Genomic DNA, 13,443 nt, shown 5'->3' on the forward strand with positions numbered 1-13,443 from the left:
TTACTATAGGCTTTCCTGCTTGGCCTGGACCCACCCAGCGGCTAACAGGCCCAAGCCTGAACCAAGCTAAGTGTTGTGCTTCCTAACAGTAATAGTCAAGGGTATGACCAGAGGAGGGAGGGGGGCCGGGGAGAAGAGGGATAAGAAGCCCCAGCAACAGAAATAATAGGGTGTGTGCCTATGACTGTTAAAATATAATAACCGCTTGTGTGATGCAATAAGCATAAAGCAATCAGCTAAAATGACTAATCATGCCTCCCCTTACCCTTTTTGTGTAACCATGCCTTCCCCTACTCCAATTGCGTAAGCACCCCATTATGTAACTGTACCCTGCCTGGAACATCCGTGTAATGGGCACCCCATATAAAGCAAAGAAATGACATTGTCAGAAACCACCAAGAAGCCCTTAACTCAATTTGCACCCAGTTCTGGAAAGATTGCAAAAGAGTGCCAGAAAGTACAGAAAGACCCTAACTCTCCTATTCCTAATATGGTTATCATTACTGGAACAGCGTGTAATCTGTTTGTGGTTTGTAACTTTAAAAAGGCTTTGCGTGCTTGTATCGGGGGAGCAGTATCTGGCTGCTACCCCCAACGCGTTGGTATGTATTAAATAAACGGGCCTCAGGCTTGAGTCTCTGATCAAAATGATGTGTGGGTGACTTTTTCCACAACACTGGTCATTTGTCCAATCTTCCACTTCTTGTAAGCTTCTTTTTTGTGTTTAAGATCAGCAAGGATTTCACTGTTAAGCCAAGCTGGTCGCCTGCCATATTTACTGTTCTTTCTACACATTGGGATGGTTTGTTCCTGCAACCTCAATAAGGATTCTTTAAAATACAGCCAGGTCTCCTGGATTCCTTTGCCCCTCATGTTATTCTCCCAGGGGATCACGCCTATCAGTTCCCTGAGGGAGTCGAAGTCTGCTTTTCTGAAGTCCAGGGTCCATACACTGCTGCGCTCCTTTCTTCCTTGCGTCTCTATACTCTCTATAGATTACTCCCAATGATTCCTGCAGATGGCTCACTAACTTGTGGTTGATGTAAAGTAACGTTCTTTGGGGCTGTGACATCACAGCCTCTTCTTGGACAAGGCACTGTGATGTCACCAAGCCCCCCCATGATGATGCATCATGATATCACAAAGCAAGAGAGGTGATGATCAGTGACATCACAACCTCACTGTGATGATGCACTTAGATGCCACTGAGGTTGTGATGGTCAGGCGGGAGGAGAGGTGGTAGGCCGTGATGTCATAACCCCCACTCTGACGTCATCAAGGGGGAGATGGTGAAGCAAGTTCTACAATTAACACCGACTTTTAGAAACAGAAAGAAATAAAGTGCAAGGGGATGGAGGAAGGGGAAGCTGGACCCATCTGATGGTCACTGCAATGGCTCAGTCATGGGGTTTGTTTTAAAGTTCCCATTTTTCTCTTGGGAACCTCCTTCTGAGCCTTGTTTCCAGGAACCTGGCCAGTGGGGAGGCAGGGGACTGAACAGCCTCTGCGAGCGTTTGGGGTGGCGTGGGCCTGTCAGCCAGGGCTGTGCATAGCACTAACCGGAGCTTTTACCTTTTCTTTGCAGGAGGAGGATATTGAATACTACGACTCCAAGGCAGACACGGAATATGTAAGTATAATCCCTGCATCCTCCAATAGTCACAGGTAGGGGATGGGCCTGGGCTGACGCTCTACTCTGCCTGACCCACTCTGATACAATGCATGGAACCTGCTCCTGTGGCAGCTATTGGCAGGAGCAGGACCTTTTACATGGCAAACTTATCCCAGACAGGGGAACAGGACCTAGTTCACTCGGGTTCATATCAATACAGGGTGTTTGACTGCTAGGTCTGGGAACTCATGGCAAGTTCCTAGTTTTAACAGCTGGACTCATTGCGTGGCAGGGGCAGGAGCACTGGCTGTGGGAGAACTGCCAGCTATTCCAGTCCCAACCTCTCCCAGCAGGGGGTGCTGTAGGGGATGGGACAGGTGTCAACGTGAATAGGGGTCAACGTTATGACTTTGCTGAGGAACTTTTTAGATTTTAATGCTGAAATCTAACAAATTGCTAATTTGATGTGTGTGGTATTAGAATGGAATCTAATAGGAGAACCTCTTTTTATCGAGTCCAGGGGGCAGTAGCTTACCAACTTAACACTAGGTTCTTCTTAGGTCAACTTTTAACTTGAACAGTATTTCTCAAATCAGGACACTGGGTTATTCTTCACCAAACAGCAATTTATTACTTCACTGAGAACCACATTAGTATACAACCAACAGTTCACCAATCAAGTGTAGACAGAACCAATGTTCCAGTTATGTTCTACACACCCCAATACAGCCTTGCAAGCAGTTGTCACAGAGTAGGGTTGAGGCTCAGCAGTTTTACCAGGGAACAATGCAAATTACTAAGATTTTTTATCACATTTGCTTAGGATCATCAGTTCTTTAGTACCTAACAAATTTATCACCCTTCTAACATTTCTCCAAGGAGTCAGAATATACATGTCTGTAAGGCACTTTTAAGAGTGTGCTCCCTGCTATATGAATGGATTGGGGATGAGGGACAAGTTTAGAATATCAAAAGCAATTACTTGAAGTTACGGTTCAAATCTCTCTTAGGCCAGTTTGCTTGGGTTTATAAAGGAGCTCATACATAGAGCATGAGTTAAAATCTAAAATATGATTATTTGATGTCTCACTGGAGAGTCTAGACCAGGGGTCTCAAACACGCGGCCCGCGGGCCGCATGTGGCCCGCGGGGTGATTTTCTGCGGCCCACGAGCCCCTCGCAGCCCCCCCGCCCTCCCCCAGTGTTTACCAGAGCGGCGACCAGAGGTGCACCGGGAGCAGGGCAGGCTCCCTGCCTTCCTGCCTGGCCTGCCCTGCGCAGCTCCGGGAAGAGGCTAGAACGTGGGGAAGGGGGGGCAGAGGGGCTGTGTGTGGCTGTTACTTCAGGCAGCGCCCCCAGCAGCTCCAATTGGCCAGGAACGGGGATCCGCGGCCAATGGGAGCTGCTGGAGGCAATGCCTCAAGCAACAGAAACACACAGCCCCTTCGCCCCCCCTTCCCCACGTTTCAGCCTCTTGCGGGGGCAGGGCAGACAGGCAGGCAGTCAGGGAACCTGTCCTGCCCCGGGTATACGCCGGGCCAGATGCTGCCCCCCGAACCCTTCCTGCAGCCGAACCCCCTGCCCTGAGCCCCCTGCCGCACCCTGCACCCCTCCTGCACCCCTGACCCCCTGCCTCACCCCTCACCCCTCCTGCATCCCAACCCACTGCCATACCCTGCACCCCTCCTGCACCCTGACCCCTGCCCTGAGCCCCCTGCCGCACCCTGCACCCCGACCCCTGCCATACCCTGCACCCCTCCTGCACCCCGACCCCCTGCCTCACCCCGGACCTCTCCTGCATCCCAACCCACTGCCCTCAGCCCCATGCCGCACCCCTCCTGTGCCCCAACCCCCTGCCGTACCCTGCACCCCTCCTGCACCCTGACCCCTGCACCCCGACCCCTGCCATACCCTGCACCCCGACCCCCTGCCTCACCCCGCACCCCTCCTGCATCCCAACCCACTGCCCTCAGCCCCATGCCGCACCCCTCCTGTGCCCCGACCCCCTGCCGTACCCCGCACCCCTCCTGCACCCCAACCTCCTGCCCTGAGCCCCCTGCCGCACCCTGCACCCTGACCCCTTGCTGTACCCCTCACCCCTCCTGCACCCCACACCCCAACTCCCTGCCCTGAGCCCCCACCACAGCCCACACCCCTCCTGCACCCCCTGGGGGGGTAGGGAGGGGGCAGAGTTGGGGTGGAGATTTTGGGGAAGGGGTTGGAATGGGGGCAGGGAAGGGGTGTGAAGAGGCGGGGCAGGGGCAGGGCCTCATGGAAGGGGTGGAGTGGGGGTGGGGGGGGAGGTGTCAGTAATGCGGCCCTCAGGCCAATGTACTAGTCCTCATGTGGCCCTCATGGTCATTTGAGTTTGAGACCTCTGGTCTAGACTGAACAAGGTACCCTTCAGTTATTTATGTATACATAAAGGAGGAATACAATCTTTGACATGAAATCTCACCACTTCTTCTTATTTGGTTAACCCTGGGTTGTCAGGAGAGTCCGTTCCACGTGGCTGGTCCAGGAGTCTGCTGCAATGCAGGGATTCAGTCAAGTCTGGGGTCCCCCATGGTAACCTCAGATTTATATACCCTAAATCCTGGGCTCATTGGAGGGGGGCATCATTGGATTTCCATTGGCCCGTTGCCACATTAGTGCTCAGATTTCACCCCTTTCAGTTTCTCTGCTGCTTCTGTTGGTATCAAGTAGATGGCGTGGGTGAATAATAAATTTCTTCAGTTCTTATCGGAGGCTTTTTAGTTCTATTCAGCTCAGGGATTTAAGTTCAGTATTAGCCCATGTTGTTAATTGAAATTTCCCCCTTTTTAAGCAATTTCTTTTAATAATTCCAAGTTATACTGTGGTTAGGTGATTATATCTTTCCACCTTTCTTTTTGTGCCTATGACTCCTAGAGTGCAGCAGTCATTTACCAAGGAAACAAAAAAATCCATTCTAAGTCTTTACATTTGGTGGATACAGGCTTTGATTTTATATGAGCATTTCACATTATTTAGGGCTTGCAATAGAACAAGAGATATTATCCATCTATAAAGAGCGAGTTTACCTGATTCACAGAACAGATAAACGTGCAGCTTCTAATTCAGAGTGAAAAACGTATTGATAGGACGAAACAGATTATCCGTGGTATATTTGATTTATTAGGAAAACAAATGTATAGTTGATCATTTGGGGTGAGAACATGTGGATTGAGTTTCTTAGGGTAACAGCCAGTTTGCCCTATTTGACCTTCAGTCTCACAGCCAGTTATGCATAGTTTGTTTAATTTGCAGCTTCCTCATCCATCTTTGGATCAACTATCAGGGCACTTCTACAGTGGCAATGTTACAGCTCTGGCAGTTAGAGCACTGCTCAGAGAACACTGAAAGGAAACCGCTGTTGTGCGTTCACAATGTCAGCTGCCTGTGCAATAATGTGTTCACACTTGCGGCACTTGCAGTGGTATTCGGAGCAACTATCCCACAGAGCACCTCTTTCTCTTCTGCCGCTAAAATTTGTGGGAAGGTGGAGGGGGTTGCGTGGATCCTGTCCCAATGACCTGTGATGCATTGCTTTGCATCCCAGAAATCCCTGTGCTTCCGTCCACATTTGGTGACATTTTTCAATGGTTTGTGTACTGCGTGCCCTGCCTCTTCGGGCTGCAAGAATGGATCCCAAACTGCTGACCAGTCTGCTGCTCACTCTGACTAACACGTCACGAGTGGCAGTGGAATTATTCCTTAAACTACAAAGCAACATTGATCTCGCCATGGGTAGTAGCTACGACACGAGATTATTTGTGGCATTCACGGAGGTGCTGACCACAGTGGAATGCTGCTTTTGGGTTTGGGAAACAAGCACCGAGTGGTGGGATCACATCATCATACACGTCTGGGATGACGAGCAGTTGCTGCAGAACTTTTGGATGAGGAAAGCCACATTCATGGGACTGTGTGATGAGATTGCCCCAGCCCTGCAGCGCAAGGACACGAGAATGAGAGCTGTCCTGTCATTGGAGAAGCGCCTGGCGATTGCACTCTGGAAGCTGGCTACTCCAGACAGCCACCAATTGGTCACTAACCAGTACGGAGAGGGAAAGTCGTCCGTTGGACTTGTGTTGATGGAAGTGTGCGGGGCCATTAATATCATCCTGCTCTGAAAGACCGTGACTCTGGGCAAAGTGCATGACATTGTGGATGGCTTTGCACAAATAGGCTTCCCTAGCTGCAGAGGAGCAATAGATGGCACGCATATTCCAATTCTGGCACCAGACCACCTACCTACCCAGTACATTAATCGCAAGGGGTATTTCTCAATGGTTCTCCAGGCGCTAGTCGATCACCGTGGGGATTTCACAGACATTAACGCAGGCTGCTCCAGAAAGGTGCCTGACGTACACATATTTCAGAACACTGGCCTGTTCAGGAAGCTGCAAGCAGGGACTTTCTTCCCGGACCAGAAGATCACCATAGGGGAAGTCAAAATGCCCATTATGATCCTGGGAGACCCCGCCTACCTCTCAATGCTGTGGCTTATGAAGCCATACATGGGGCAACTTGACAGCAGCAAGGAGGCTGAGCAAATGCAGATTGACTGTTGAGTGTGCTTTTGGCCGTTTAAAAGCCCACTGGCGCTGCCTCTATGGGGAGCTAGACCTGGCCGATGACAATATTCTTATGCTTATAGCCGCGTGCTGTATGCTCCATTATATTTGTGAGGGGAAGGGTGAAAGCTTCACTCAGGGCTGGACCACAGAGACTCAGCGCCTGGAAGCTGAGTTTGAACAGCCAGAAACCAGGGCTATTAGAGGGGCACAGCGCAGGGCCATAAGGATCAGGGATGCCTTGAGGTAGCAACTTGAAGCTGAAAGCCACTAATTTTTGTTGCTATGCTCAGGAGTGCAGTGCTTGTAATACTAGGAGGGATTGGTGCAGATGATGCAATATGTGGGTTTAACATAATTGTATGTTGCTTTGCAGAGCTCTTTTTGCTTTCAGTTAATAGAATAAGGATTGGTTTCAAACCAACACAATTCTTTTATTAAAAAACAACAACTGGAGGAGAGAGTCAAACCAAAAAAAACCATCAACAGTGAGGGGGACAGGCGAAGGGAAGGTCCCAGGAGGAGTAGGGGTCCTGGGACGGCTAAAGATTTGTATATGTCCAGGGATCATATCCAACCTTCTCCTTTGGAGTACAAATCAGCGGGTATTGTACTTCAGCAGGGCCAAACTGCAGAGGGATGGGTTTGAGTGCAGTGGGTAGAGGGAGTCCACAGTGCTGGACTGTGAGGGGAGGAGTGGAATACCGTGGATATAGACTGGAGCCAGGAGGTTGATAAGAGTGTGTTGGTGGTGTCTGGGGGGGAGCATGGGAAAGAGTTTTGCAATAGTGGCTGCAGGGGAGGGTGGGAGCAGAGCAGCTTGGTTTGAAGAGCTAGTATCGCCTGGAGTGTGTCCGCTTGGCACTCCATAACTTTAAAAGCCTCTCTGTGGCTTCATTCTGGCATGCTGCGTTCTCCTTTCAGTCCCTCTTCTCGCTGTCCCACCACTCCTTCAATTCCTGTTTCTCGGCGGCGGAGTGCATCATAACATCACGCAGAAAGTCCTCCTTAGTTCTTCTTGGCCGCTTTCTAATTCTGCGTTGCCGTTCAGCCACCGATAACAAAGAGCGAGGCTAGGCTCCCAAGGTCATCTCTGTGAAGTTTAAACTCAACATTTTACAGAAGCAGTATTGTTTGCAACACACAGAACACTGATTCCGTGATTTAAAACACAGCCAGTACTCTCACACCTGTCACTAACTGGCTGACCCCAGGCAAGCACACATGAGCTACAAGACCCCCAAAATGGTGAGTAGCCGCAGGGGCAGGGTAAATCACTCTTCCCGGACCCTGCTCTTCCCGGGCACATGGCTCTTGGGGAGAGCTAGCACTGTAGGGCGGGCCTGATAATCATTCCTGTCCCCATACTTTCCACAGGATGTGATCATTATGGAAGATATCTCGCTGGTGAGTGTGAGCAGGGAATCAAGGGCCAGTCTTCTCCAAGCCTGCGGCTTCCGCTCAGGCCCCTATGCGGTTCACCTGTGTACAGCAATGGTCCCCCACCCCCACCCCCATGACGGCACAGTGGTGCGGGAAAATTACCGTTAATGGGGCAAGAAACAAAGCAGCTCTGCCGAAGAACCTGCGGCAGCAGATTGCCCAGTATCTCCATGAGAGTTTCCTGGAGATCTGAGGGAGATTCCCGTGAAGTGAGGGAGTCTGTCAACAGCCTGTTCTGCCGCTCAGACTACGCATGTGGTGGGAGACAAGCCTGCTTTCTGCAACCTTCCTGCCCCCAACAACTCACTTCAGCGATTCCCAAAATCAGATCCACTTACCAGGGGCCTCTTCTCCTGTTTGCACTTTGCCAGTCTCCAACAGCTGTGACTGGCTAGCCTCCTCTGGGGTAGAAAAGAGCTCCTGGCTGCATGCATCTCTGACCTCTGAGTCATCCTCTGCCTCAGGGTCACCCTCTGCCGCCACATCCTCATCCAAGTTTTCCTCCTCCTAGCTCAATCCACTCTTGATTGGCATGTATCCACCAAAGTATCCACAGTTGTCTTAGCAGTGGAGGTGGGGTCACCGCCAAGTATCGCATCCAGCTCTTTGTAGAACTGGCAGCTCGTGGGCGCAGCACCGGAGCGGCGGTTTGCCTCTCACGCCTTGTGGTAGGCGTTCCGCAGCTCCTTCACTTTGACCCTACATTGCAATGTGTCCCGGTCATGGCCCCTTTCTGTCATGCATCGTGAAATCTGTCCGAAGGTATAATTCCTACAGCTGGAGCACAGCTGGGACTGGACAGCCTTCTCTCCCCAAATGCTGATGAGGTCCAGCAGCTTGGCATTGCTCCAAGCGGGAGATCGCCTGATGCGTGGAGTAGGCCTGGCCACCTGGAAAGATGTGCTGAGACCATTGCACACATCACCAAGCAAACAAGAAGGGGACTTTCAAAATTCCAAAGGAATTTACAGGGTGGGGATGACCGTTAGTCATCTGAGGGCAGGGCAGTGGAGTTCAAACCGATGACCAGACAGGTGAGAACAGGCATTGTGGGACACCTCCTGGAGGCCAATCGCAGCGCTGTAATCACCACAGTGTCTACACTGGCACCGCAGCGCAGAAAGCTCTACGCCTCTCGTCGGGCTGTTTTTTTTAAAGCGCTACAACTGCGCAGTTTCTGCACACTAAGTGGCTTGTACACCTCAGGAGTTACAATGCAGAAAGCTGCTTTACTGCACAGAAACTTGCCAGTGTAGACAGGGCCTCAGTATGCAATGGGCTGCTTTGCTAGGAAAGCAGGGTGCGAGCCTTCTTGGTAACTTATTTGGAGTTCTTTTTAGCTAGGTTGGGAGGGAGAAAGAGGTTTTATCCATATGCAGATTATGAGAGATTCTTGCGTAGGTGAGTAGCAGTAGTCGCATTAAGCCGTTTTAGTCTGTGTTCTTGGGGAGTGTAACTCCTAACCTTGGCTGATTTGTGGGTCCTTAGACAAAATCATTTTCTTATTGTCTTTACTTCCTAGGTGGATCTTATTTTGAGATAAACAGAGGTGGATAGCTTCTCTGATGGCCAGGAGGAATTAATACTTAGTAATTATTCAAGACATATCTATGCTCTATACCCCTTACACAGGACAGTGGGGGAGCTCCCAGCTACTCCAGCCCCAGCCTCTCCCAGCAGGGGGTGCTGTGGGGAGGTGGCAGGAGTACTGGCTGATGCGGGGGGCAGCTTCTCCAGCCCCAGCCTCTCCCAGCAGGGAGCGCTGTGGGGAGCAGGAGAGGTGGCACTGGCTATGGGGGGAACACCCAGCTACTCCAGTCCCAGCCTCTCCCAGCAGGGGGTACTTTAGGGGGCAGGGCAGGAGCACTGGCTGTGGTGGGGAAGCTCCCAGTTTCTCCGTTCCATCTTCTCCCAGCAGGGGGCGCTGTGTGGCAGGAGCACTGGCTGTTGGAGCGTGATTACAAGATGCCTTGGGATCTTTAGAATGAGCATAACTCCAGACATATGACTGTAGCAAGTGCTGTCTCTCTGGCTGAGCCAGCTGGGCTCCCTAGCAGTAACTGGTTACGGTCCCTAAGAGCCAGTGCTATGCTGTTCTGTTACACCAGGCAATTTCTGAGAGGGTCCACTTAGTGCCCTATGCAGCCCCATGTCCGCCGTCACCCAGGAAGCAGAACCAGAGTGCACAGGATGGCTCTGCATTGCAGAGAGGGTATGCACTGCACACTGCAGAGCCCCGCTTGGGGTGGCGGGCACTCCCTGTACAGTATGGTGGGGAGGGCATGGCCTTCCTGCGCTTCCGCCTGCAGATGAGAACTGCTAGGCTACTCCAGCCATTAGGGCGCCTCCATCCCACAGCCTGGGGTAGATTCCTCCTCCTCGCCCTACGACCCTCAGATTTATCCCCCAGGCCTAGCCCAGCTGCTTGGGCTGGACACTAGGGGATGGCTCCTGGCTGTAGTGTAGGCCCCTGCAGAGAGACTCAGCGGCTGCCCCCTGACTCTGTGCTCTGACAGTGATGGGTCGTCAGCCGGAGCCAGTCTCAGGGGGATCCAGGTGCATGTTCACTAAGGCAAGCCGCTCTGCTGCCTGGGAAAGTTTCTAAAATTAAAACTGGTATCTGAAATTCAAATGAGGAGCAAACCTTTAATTAGAGACTGAATCTAATTCTCGACCCCCCTCCCGGCAAAGTCGTCCTGTGATGCTGGCAATCAGTGCTTTAAATATAAATCAGACAGCTTGAATTTCCCAGGGCTCCCAAGGGGGTCGACATGTGCCAGTTACACTTCATGATGATAGCGCTCAGCTAGTGCTTTGTCTGATCAAAGCACTTCACAGGAATTTGCTGCTGCCCTACCTCACCCCAGAGGTGGCTGCATTTTAGTGGCATGTGAAAGGTTGCCTGGGTATGGGGGTGGTAAAGTACTTTGAGGTCCTTCAGGATGAAAGATGCCCTAAGTACAAGCCCCCGCTGTTGATTGTTCTCTGAGCCCTGGGCTGGCAGGAAATAGCTGTTTCTTCATCTGACTGAGCTCCCCTCCCACTTCTAAGACCCGGCTCAGGCACAGCGATGGAAGAAGTTTTTCCTGCTGCTGCCCCTTCCCTCCACAGAGCTGTTAAACAGCTGGAGGGGAAAAGCGATGAAATGTGATCAAGTCAGAACCTCGTGAGCGAAGAGCCCCCTGTCGCCCCTCCAGTTAACCACACTCTGCACCCCTAGGCCTCTGCCAGCCACTTACACTCCCTAGCTGGAGTGGAAGGCAATAGCAGTGGGCAGCAACTGCAAATGACATACGAGTGGCCCTGGTTTGGGAGCCCAGGCCTGTCCCCCGATGTCCCACGTGTTCCTTTACACAGAGACAAGCAGCGAAGGACTGGGAGAGCATCTAGACCTTTGACCCAGAGTCCGATTCACAGGATCGGTTTCCCCCAGCCTGCAGCTAGGTGCTGAACTGGGAAGGCAATGGGGTGGACATGACCATTTAGCACAGAACAACCCTACCCAGACCCCAAGAAGGAGAAACAGAGTTGAGACCAGGAGGTCACCAGCCCCAAAGTCAGTTCACCTTGGAAGGGCCATGTATCTTTGTCTGTGCCCACCTGCCTACAAGAGCAGCACTGCTGGAGCTGGGCCTCCAGCATGTGGTGTGTGTCATAAATCCGGGGGGGGGGACTGCGGGATCGCCCCCTCTGCATGTGACCTGCATTGGCCACGCGGTCTGAGCAGAGCAGCGGCTGCTGCCACTTGCCAGGTGCAGCTGGGGCCGTATTAGCCCTGCTCTTCACGCCCTCTTCCCTAACCCGGGTGGTGCAGTGCTGGGTCCATGGAACGCAGCAGGACACACCCTTCTGCACTGCTCTCCCTCCCCCCGTCCCCCATCCCCCCGTCCACTACTACCACTGACCCTGTGGCTCTCTATCGCCATGGCGAATGGGGCAAGACATGCACCTGGGCACAGATAAACGGCACTAACGCAGCACTGCAATTGCACCATCAACGGCAAGCCAAGCCGTGTTACAGTGGCGGGGGGAGGGGGTTGCTTCTCGGCTGGGGTCCCAGTATAGCGCCACTCCAGACAGCGGGGCTGGGTCATTTCATACTAGCTGGGCATCTGGTTCCAGCTCTGCATTACAACATATAAAGCTAAAAATATATGACTTTCCTAAGATTACTTCCCACCTGAGTAATTGCTGTGGCGCCCGCTGGGTTGGGATGTGAGCTCAGTGGGAGAGGAGGGGTCCCCAGGTGGGTGACTGGGAAGGGAAGCGCCCCATGGCAATCTCTCTGTTAAGACGGCACCCACTCTGAAGAAATGTGGGAACCTCTGGGACGTTCTAGGCCGAGTTGGCTGCACGGCGTCTTAGTGGGTGTTGCCTAGACACTCGGTTTGGTCCCAAGATCTGCACCTCAGGGCCAAATCCTGCAGTTCTTCCTTGGCTATTTCTTCAGGCCGACGTGGGCAGACTCCATTTGAAATCATTGATAGTTTGGCTTCTGTAAAGAGAGAGGAATGAATTTAGGATGTGGCCTGGAGAAATTATTAAAGCTGGTTATCTAAAGGAAACACCAGATTTGTGAATAAACCATTCTCTGTGTGAGGTCAGCTTCCTTGTTGGGCACTAACGTTCTCTGGCACCCATGAAAATATTTGCAACTCCTGCAAGCTGAATGAATTCACACTGCAGTGCGTGATTCGTTCTTCCGTATATTGCTGGTTCAAATCATCCACGCAAGGAGCAGAAGCAAATCCACATGGGCAATGGCACATCGGGAATCCAGCAAATACTTGGAACGAATAACTTGCAAAGCACCCCTCATCTGAAAAGGATTAGTCCAAACTACTGGCTGAGCACTTACAAATACATGCACGGAAAGCAGGGATGGATTATGAGCTGATAAGCCTCAGCTCAGTCTGATGAATAGGATTCAACCACCTCTAGAATTTATACATAGTAGTTGAGTGCCAAACAATGCATCAGATATTCAGATCTAGCTTTCCTGTCACATAGGCTCTGAAATAACAAGAAAGAACAGTGCTTGAGGGCAAATTCAAAACAGATCAGATCGATTTCTTCCAAGTGCAATCGCTGACAAACCCTCCCCGACACCATCGTCCCCCACTGACACAGCAACAGGTCACATGGCCTGCTCCTGCTGTCCCAGGAACAGTAAGTTTAACGAGAGCTACAGGAATGATAAACAGCAGTGACAGATGCAAACAGGTGTGACTTCCTTGGAGGGGAAGTATGAGACTTTATCAGCCCATGGGACTAATCTGAGCAAGGAAAGCAGGGGGCAGGAAGATGCTTTGACAAAACAGAAGATGGGGCATGGGTTAATTTTATTTACAGATCTCTTAATTAATGTAAGACCACTAATTAAACACAGAGAGCGAGGAAGCTCCATAAGCATGGTACATCTGTGCATCATCCCTATGCTTATCAACCTACATACTTTTCGAGGGGGAGAATTGGAAGCTCTGTCATCCCTTGAAGCATTTAAAATTAGATTGGGCAAAGAGCTAAAAATGATAGGTGGCACAGGTAGCGATGCCCAAAGTTAAGGTTGCCTGATAGTTCCCAGTTTAAGACCCAAGTGGCAGAGTTCTCTGCAGTGGAGTTAATGGTGCCAGCTCCACTGATGACCCAGGAGGGAGTCAAAATGGTTCCATGTGGTGGAATTTCTGGGGGATTGTCAGTTTGCTTTTATAAAAAAAAGTATGAAATTTTGTTTAAAAAAACAAACAAACAAAAAAACTCTAAGTTGAAAAAATATTGTTAAGGTTGCAAA

The 13,443-nt window shown here is 51.2% G+C and overlaps 1 protein-coding gene across 2 annotated transcripts in view; it reads left to right on the forward strand.

Annotated features, from left to right (window-relative positions):
* CACNA2D2 (calcium voltage-gated channel auxiliary subunit alpha2delta 2) overlaps window positions 1-13,443 on the forward strand; it is a 590,375-nt gene that overhangs the window by 391,247 nt on the left and 185,685 nt on the right. For both annotated transcript variants that reach the window (XM_042861788.2, XM_042861789.2), the window contains exon 5: window positions 1,586-1,630. In XM_042861788.2, the coding sequence (XP_042717722.2) occupies window positions 1,586-1,630 (45 nt within the window). The remainder of the gene's footprint in view (window positions 1-1,585; window positions 1,631-13,443) is intronic.

The sequence above is a fragment of the Chrysemys picta genome, chromosome 7 (assembly GCF_011386835.1).
Source record: "Chrysemys picta bellii isolate R12L10 chromosome 7, ASM1138683v2, whole genome shotgun sequence".
Classification (NCBI taxonomy): domain Eukaryota; kingdom Metazoa; phylum Chordata; order Testudines; family Emydidae; genus Chrysemys; species Chrysemys picta.